The 8,465-nt window shown below is 38.2% G+C and overlaps 1 protein-coding gene across 4 annotated transcripts in view; it reads right to left on the bottom strand.

Annotated features, from left to right (window-relative positions):
• Nucleotides 1–2,611: 2,611 nt before the first annotated feature.
• Nucleotides 2,612–8,465, bottom strand: part of HNF4A (hepatocyte nuclear factor 4 alpha) — a 79,608-nt gene continuing 73,754 nt past the window's right edge. For 3 of the 4 annotated variants that reach the window (XM_072111043.1, XM_072111045.1, XM_072111042.1), the window contains exons 6-10: nucleotides 7,993–8,080; nucleotides 6,869–7,021; nucleotides 5,753–5,989; nucleotides 5,244–5,369; nucleotides 2,612–5,140 (exon numbers count right to left, since the gene is read on the bottom strand). In XM_072111043.1, coding sequence (XP_071967144.1) covers nucleotides 4,998–5,140; nucleotides 5,244–5,369; nucleotides 5,753–5,989; nucleotides 6,869–7,021; nucleotides 7,993–8,080 — 747 coding nt within the window. In that variant the 3' untranslated portion in view covers nucleotides 2,612–4,997. The remainder of the gene's footprint in view (nucleotides 5,141–5,243; nucleotides 5,370–5,752; nucleotides 5,990–6,868; nucleotides 7,022–7,992; nucleotides 8,081–8,465) is intronic. The other variant, XM_072111046.1, reaches the window with a different exon arrangement.

Raw genomic sequence — 8,465 nt, 5'->3', positions numbered from 1 at the left:
AGACGGTTCTATCCCTAAATGGTCATGTGATGTTGAGTGGAGGCATCATGGAATTAATAGCAAAGCAGAGACTTCACTGCAAAAGTGCACTACATGTAAAACTAGTAGAGAGTGAGAGATGTCACCAAGTACAAAATACTCAATACCACAATTGTTGCTGTGCTTCTGAACAATTTATGCTACTTATGTTTTTAATCCTTACAAAATTTTTATATGTGGATAACCGCATAATAACCAAGAGGGCAGAAACCTTTTTTATTGTGTAACATCCCCACCGGGAAATAAAAGTGCATGGCTGGTAGCTGCATCTATGTTGTAGATGTCAGATACCTGGCTGTTTGTAAATGGAAGACCAGTGGTGGTAGCAGCAGACCAGGCATAAAGAAAAGAGAGAAAACAGACCAGGGATGCATACAGAAGAGAAGAGCCTTATTACCTGGATCAGTCTCAATGGGTTCCCTGGCCAACAACTCCAGGGATCAGATTTTGATATGGCACAGTACACTAAATTTGCCTTTGCAGAGGGTATAAAAAATGATACAAGAACATACATAAGAGTGGTGCCTAGAAGTAAATATAAGCACAAGGAAACCGTTGAAATGATAAACAATAAGGAAAATGAAAATACAATGACAAATACAAAGGAAAAGGAGGATTGGATACCATCAACAGGTTTTGATAAACTAGGGGCCCTTACTCATAGATCCAGACCCCATCTTTGTGGTAATCTTATTATATTAGTTGTCCATGGTCCCCTTCCTTCAAAAATCATTATGAAGCTACAGCACTGTGATAATTAGAAAAGTTGATTTTACAAGGAAGGAGGCCATGGATAACAGATGTAAGAAGATTACCACAGTTAGTGCCTGGATCTATGAAAAAGTGTCCCTGGTTTATTTTGCTTCATTTTGATGGTAGATTTCCTTTACCTAACAACAGGTGGCAAGGGGGTACAAGTGGTATAACTCTCCAGGGCAAGAGGTAAAAACGATTCAATGCAAACCTACGAGTACCAAAGTACCAAAGGAAGAAGAAATCATGGTGACAGATGGGTGAAGGTTTGATGTTTGCCAGATTCTAAGGAACAGGTCCATTTTGTGCCCATTGATAGCAAAAATATTTTCAAATGTCCAAATTTTGGTGACCCTGGTCTTAATCTCAGTGACTCACATAATAGGAGTTTACCAATTTGCAGTAAATATACAAGCTGTCATAGATATATATTGAATCAATTTTTGAGTTTGACTATGGCTATCTGGTAGCCTATTCTCCAGTAGCAGAACCGTAGGTCTAGGCTGGACCCAAAGATACATGACCTAAGATAGCAGAAAAGCTAAATGGGACCAAAACACTGCAACCCACGGGTAAGTCCACTATATATGACTTACGAAGTTAAGAGCTCCACAGCCCCTAAAACATAGATGGGAGGCACTAGAGCAGTGATGGCAAATATTTTACAGACAGTGTGCCCAAATGACCAATGACCAAAACCGACTTATTTATTACAAAGTGCTATCATGCAATTTAATCAGCAACTTATTACCCCTGCTCTGTCACAGCTTTCAGTCGTATCAGTGTCCTGATGACACCAATACAGTAGAAATAAACAGGAGAAATTTGGTGTATCATTTTAGCTTCCCTCCAGGGTCCATTGAACAGGAAGGAATGCCGCAGTCCAGGATGAGTATTTTAAAATAGAATTGGGCACAGGATGTCCTGGGTTTCCTTGGATTTCTGGAGGAGGCCTTGAGTTCTGTCTGGCAAACTCTTTGCTGCCTGGATGCCCACAAAGAGGTCTCTTAGTGCTCCCCCTGGCACCTGTGTCACAGGTTCACCACCACTGCACTAAAGCAACATTTATTTACCCCAACTGGGACCATATATGTCCAATGAAGAATCCTAATTGAGGTCTCAACCAGACTCACCTGATGACTTTCGTTATAAACAGTAGTTCAGGGATATTTCATCATTGCAAAGAAAGATGTAAGCCCAGATCTTCCTCTAAGCATAGCATGAATGGGAGTTTCTACAAATCTTTATGTGGCTGGTTGAAAATAGGTAGGTTGGGGATATTAGCCCAGAAGACGGAAGACGGAAGTTGATAAAAGACAAAACAGGTCAGCAGCAATCAAATTGGAAATTTTGCAAGGAACAGGATTGGCATGGTCTGTCATACTGCATATTTTGGTCGATGTTTAGAGCAGATGTTCCTGCCAGTCTATACTTGGGTACTGGTTAAATAAGTTTACACTGAATATTTACAGCAACACATAGAGCCCAATTTTGTGGCATTGTTGGCACAACATGTGCTACCACCCCCCTTGAATTCACAGGTTTTCTTTATACAACATGCAAAGGAATATTCCAGAATCAGAGCCCATGGTATAGTATAGGCCCATAGATTTAGATGTGTGTTACACTATAGTTTGATTATACTGTATGGTCCTGTCCACATAGTCCCCAGAAATATTGTTTCAGCTGACAGAAAAATTCAACCTCTGTCTGTAACCGAGTTCTAATTTACCCCCTAACCATTGTATTATTCTTAGTAATCCCCTAAAATCGGTCACATGAAAAAAATAAACCAGACAAATCCAGTATAAAACATGTTATTTATTTGTTTAAACATCCTATGAGCAGGAAAAGAAATTCTTTATCGAGAATTACAGAACACAAAAAATATACATAACTGTAATAGAACACAATGGAACTAGAAGATGGAAGAGTATGAAAAACATCACATTCCTATGAAACCCATGATAACACAGGATGCATAGAAAATTCTTAATTTCCAGGAATCAGTGAAATGTATACAAATAATTTACACAGTGCATTCATTTGGGAAAATAAATTACAGAGAATATCACATATATACATGTGGAATAGTAGTACAAAATATGGAGACGTGGTCATTGGTATCTTACAGGGTTACCCACAAATCCCTGAGCATCATATCCCACGATGCTCTGCCTTATTGTATAAATTCATGATATAATAAACTACTTCAAACACAAAAGTGTATGTAATATGTAATTCTGTTATGTTATGTAATATGGCAGTGAATTATTCTATAATATACATTATGGGCAGTGGTTTTCTGGTAGGCACATATAAAGTTTATAAGTATATTCATTGAGAAGCTATTAAAGGAAATATACCACTTGATTTGCTGCATAATGAAGCAAACATACCTTGAGAATGCTGTAGCTACACTGATGCAGAAACATATCTTGTTTAATCCATGAGTTGAGTGGATTTGCTGAAATAACAATTATAACATTCAGGACCTTGGGAAAGTTGGATTGTTTTAGCCTGCCATTCATAAACACATTACACAGAGCTTCCTCAACTTTCTAGACAGGACTCATTAACCTGAGCTGGATCACTCATACACAGCAGCAGGGGGATGTTGTAGCTATTGATTGCTTCTGCCTGTCAGGCACAACACAGTGATTACATAATTATCTGGAGCAGTGCATAATTAACGTGAGTGGTGGAGCACTGCAGCCAAGCACAGAAGAGACAGAGCCCCATTATCATAATTTAATTTTTTTTCAGCACAGCCACTCAGCTCAGAGATTAAACAAGATATATTTCTGTATCAATGTAGCTACAGCATTTTTAAGGTATGTTTGGTTCATAATGCATGAAATCAAATGGTAGATTTCCTTTAAGAATAAATGTTATTCTATATTGCAGTACCCATAACAGGAGAATTTTACACAGTGCGAGGTATTCTCCACCTGAATGTTTTTTTTAATTAATGTATTACACTACTCAAACAAAATGTATTTTTCAATCTAAGGATAATATGGGAAGACATTTTCACAGTACAGTATATAGCATAAATAAATGTTACAATAAGGGATAAAATATGTTATGTGCCATGCACACAAATATAAGGGAAAATATAGAACTGAGATAATTAGATGTCTTAACCCTATTCATTATATTATAACTGCACCTATAAAATGTAGAATTATCCTTATTGAAAATGTTGACTAGGGATAAAGGGGTTGTCCAGGATTATACTTACCACTGCTCCCGTGGCAGCGCTTGTCACTACTGACTTCTGTCTGTATACAGAGGTCAGTGGGAGCTTCTGTTTACAAGCAGATGGCAGGAACAAAGCTGTATACGCCTCTGTATGCAAACGGAAATTGGCAGTGACGAGTGGGAAAACGGGAACAGGGTAGAGGTAAGTTCTTATATATATTATATTATATATATATATATATAATATTCCTGGACAACCTCTTTTAAAAAAAAAAGACAGGGGAGATTTATCAGAAGTGTTTTAGAGCTTAACTGTTTTAGTTGCTAGTGGGAACCAATCAGAGCTCAGCTTCATTTTTTTAAATTTCAGTAGGAAAATAATAGCTGAGATCTGATTGGTTGACATAAGCAACTAGAATAGTTTTGCTCTCAGGCACTTCTGATAAATCTTATAAAACTGATACCACTATTTCATATAATATGTGTCTGATATTGCAAATTTTTCTCATTCTGCTCCTGGGGATGAAATGTCATCAGACACAGCTACCAAACAATTAGCCCGGTGGCCAATCAAAATAAATCATTGGGAAATGTATACTTGCTGGTTTCTTAGGATACAAAACTATGTTAAGGAGCAAGCTATGTCACAACTCAACACAGGCAGTCATTTTAGTAACCGATACAAAATCAGTGGCAGACTGAACTCTTATAAACCCCCCTTTATAGCATAAAAGTGACTTTATATGTAAAGACCTGTTAGTACTCAAAAATACAATATAATGCAACTATTTAATTGCACTTTTTATGTGTGAAAGTTTACAAAAGGTAAGGTACAAAAAATCCCAAAACATGAATCTATACAAAAATATTAGTTTTCTAAATGTGGCATGAGGCAGCCATGATGGCATAGACATCAGTCTGTCCAGGCAGTGGATTTGGCAGTCTTTTGGCTCTTAGTCCTTTAGTCCATATGTTTTTCCATTCCCATTACTTGCAGAACATTACATGGCCTCCTGCTTGGTGATGGTAGGTTGTGGAATTGAAGTTGGTTGTTTGGATATGGCAGTGATAGCTCCTTGGACAATTTTATATTGTTCCGCCCCTGAGCCTGCTGGTGGGGATGGTTGTGGGGTCTCTGGGGTGGCTGAAAATAACAAACATTTTTCATTCAAACAAAAATGACTACAATAGATAAATATTACGGTATTAACAGTAACAGCATATAGAACTGACTCTTAAAAACTCACACATCTGTCCGTTGTGGAGTTGGGCAGGTAAAGTGTTGTTGGCCACTATAACATTCGTTGCAAGATGCTCTTGAACAAGATGGGGGTGAAGCGAGTGATGCGAGTGAGGGGCTTCATTTGTTGAGCCTGTGTATGAAAATGAAAAATGTATTTTGTACATATATTTCCATTACATGTCCACAAGTTGTATTCCTGTGTTATACAAAGTAATTGTTTAAAAGTAGGTAAGCTCCAGATTGTACCTAGGTGTTATTTGGTATCAGCACCAAGTAAATCTGAGTAGGTGTCAAAGCCTGCTGGGCATGGGATAAGGTCTATAGCAATCTAACAGTAAGTCCATAGCATTCTAGATAAGAATGCTTTATTGTGAAACCAAACGTAGGATAGGTCTTTTGTATTTGGAAAGTCTAGTGTGAAAACTGTTAGCTATCAAATGACTATAGATTTACTCCAGTCACATACGAACCTTCAAGTATGGAGTTTGTAACCATCCCTTCTGACATACTGACCTCCTAAAAGCATTTCCTGCAGCAAGTTGTCAATTCTTGCCATCCCAAAGAGTTTCACAAACTGGATCTGCTCAATCATCTGCCATGTTATGCTCTGCAGAGTTGGTAGCAAAAGAAGCAGCTCTCCAAATCTTCCCCGAGAGTCATACTGCCGGTCATTGATGTAGTCTTCCAGGCTCACCTGAACCTGGTACCGCATCCTCTTGATCTTTGTGGGGTCACTTAATCCTTTAGCATCTGGGAAGATAGAAAAAGGATGAAACACCCTTGAATGCACTGTACTGTAATTTTAAATGTTGTACATGAATATTTGGTGAAGCCAAAGGTTTCGCTTTGACGTAAGGTTTCAAGTGTTTCGACAACACATGTTCATTGTTCTGTTCTTCTATTTAAGAGCTTTAAATGCAAACAATGGGATGTGGCAGATATATTTTGCTGTAAACATGAATATATATTTCCGCTCAAAGTAAGGTACAGGGTTCTTGGTAGTTAACATATGTATAACCAATTACTGATAGATAACATGCAACGCTTAGAGGTTACTTTCACACTTTGAGATCCCATTGCAATGACTAACTGGTGTGGCCATCTGTATCTCATATTATTCCACACACAGCCCAAGGTTTTTCTCCATTCTGATTCTATTTTGGCCTCGGAACAGGTATTGAGCAACCAGTCCTAATGTTATATCTGTTGGAGGCCTGTGTGGTCTACCTGACAATATGGAATCACTTGGTTCCTAGTAAAAGTCCCTCAGACTCGCTAGCCTCAACAGCTTTGTATCTATTAAATGACACCTCTGAAAGGTTCTTTCTTCAAAAACTGTCCTCAGACTCCAGTTTCTTCCTAGTCCCTTTACCACAGACCACATAGACACTGCTCTATGGGAAATCAATACTGATTGCTTCTGAATTAAATTGCAGCGATTATTACAGGGTAAAATCCACAACCATCATTCCTAATATCACCGAAGAATTTCAATGGTAAAACAGAGTGGTCCCATCTTATATGGGCCAGAGAGTGTCTATACTCACAGCATCACCACAGAACCTGAAGGTGATGTAGTTAAACGTTTAATTTTACTTCCAATGCTCATAAGATGATGATTGTGCTTACCTGGATCAAAGAATATGATTGCTTTAAGGCAGGCATATTCATTATCATCAATCTGGAGGTCCTGGAAAGGAAGAACTAACTCATCAAGGATTCTGACAGCCACACGTCCTACTTCAAGTTCTGAGCAGTTTCTTGGCACCACACGGTCATTCCCTGTTATGCAATAAAGAAAGTTTTTTATAGGCAAAGCACATGTCTCTTAGCTTAATTATCTCCTCATATGATTCTTGGGAAGGATCTGGGGCCACTAATCTCTTTGTGGTTCTCCTAAACAATGAGTGAGAGTATCAACCCTCTGGAAGTCTCAGTAGTCTGGAAGTCAGGCGGCCACAAAGGAGGACCTGTAAGATTGATTTTGGACCCTAAACCAATTAAAGTAATGGACCTGTGGTTTATAGTACCAAATCACCCTGTTTGAGATAAAATCACAACTTCATTGTGTATGCGCTGTACCTACAGCTCTTGCGTAATGATACATTGGTGTACTTTGCTGGCTTCACTGCGCAACAATTTTTTAAAAATATTATTTGAGGGGTAATAATGCTAGCTTTCACATAACTATCTGAAAGGGTTTGAATGTAGTAAAACCTGCTATGCTGAAATATATAAGAAAAAAAAAATTCGCCTTCATCAATTTTGAGTAATCTCAAGCCCTTGTTTCCCTGACTCAAGTGGACTACTTTATGAGTCTGGCCTGTTTGATGGTGAGTGGGCTGCTTATCAGTGCAGGGTCACTAATGTTTAACACATAATGATATCATGTATTATCTGGGGGTGTTGCAGCATTTGCTATCTTAACGACATGCCATAAACATGATGTCACAAGCTCAGTATTTGTCACAAACAGTAACCTGGAGACTGAAATCCAGGTAATTTGAGGGGGTATTGTTAAGAAAGAAAATACCAGGAAGATCCATTTTGCACTGGAGTATAAGTTTCAGATATCAGAATGAATATACAGGAGGAGGGAGAGTTTTGAGGTCATACCTACATATTCAATAACAGATTTCAACATGAATGCTGCTTAACATATACTAAAAGCAAGCGCAAGAGGGAATATTTATCTCCACTGTCTCTAACAGCCCTCCTAATATATATGTATTTATTAGGTGTTTCTGACTCACCTAGAAGTAAAACATCCTTGTACATCATTGACCTCTTTGCAGCTCCGAGAAGTAAGTGCTCGCCTGCATGTGCACGTAACAGCGCCACCTAGGTACAAAAAGTTGTGATGTAAATAAACATTTGAAGACTGACTGGTATAGAATTCGCATTAAGTGCAAGATATTGGATCAGATTAAATCCAGATTAAATTGTTGTAAAAATACAATTTTGTGAAATTTGGTTCAGTTATATTCCTTTGTCAAAAATGGCATCCATCAAAAAAACAGCTTTAATTCTTAGAAAGGTGTCACATCTATGAATTTTATTTCCCGTTCACTCCACACCTTATGACCTTAAAATGTGTGGCCATTTTGAATGTCTAAAACCCCCAATATAAAGGTAAACCTGCATGGCCAGGTCTGTAAAGCAGTATTCCTTCAATTGCCTGAATGATGCTTGCTTTTACCTAAGGTAAATGGCTACCTTCAGAGGT

The sequence above is a fragment of the Engystomops pustulosus genome, chromosome 6 (genome assembly GCF_040894005.1).
Source record: "Engystomops pustulosus chromosome 6, aEngPut4.maternal, whole genome shotgun sequence".
Classification (NCBI taxonomy): domain Eukaryota; kingdom Metazoa; phylum Chordata; class Amphibia; order Anura; family Leptodactylidae; genus Engystomops; species Engystomops pustulosus.
Note: the sequence above shows the minus strand (reverse complement) of the source record. Positions and strands in the feature narration are given on the sequence as shown.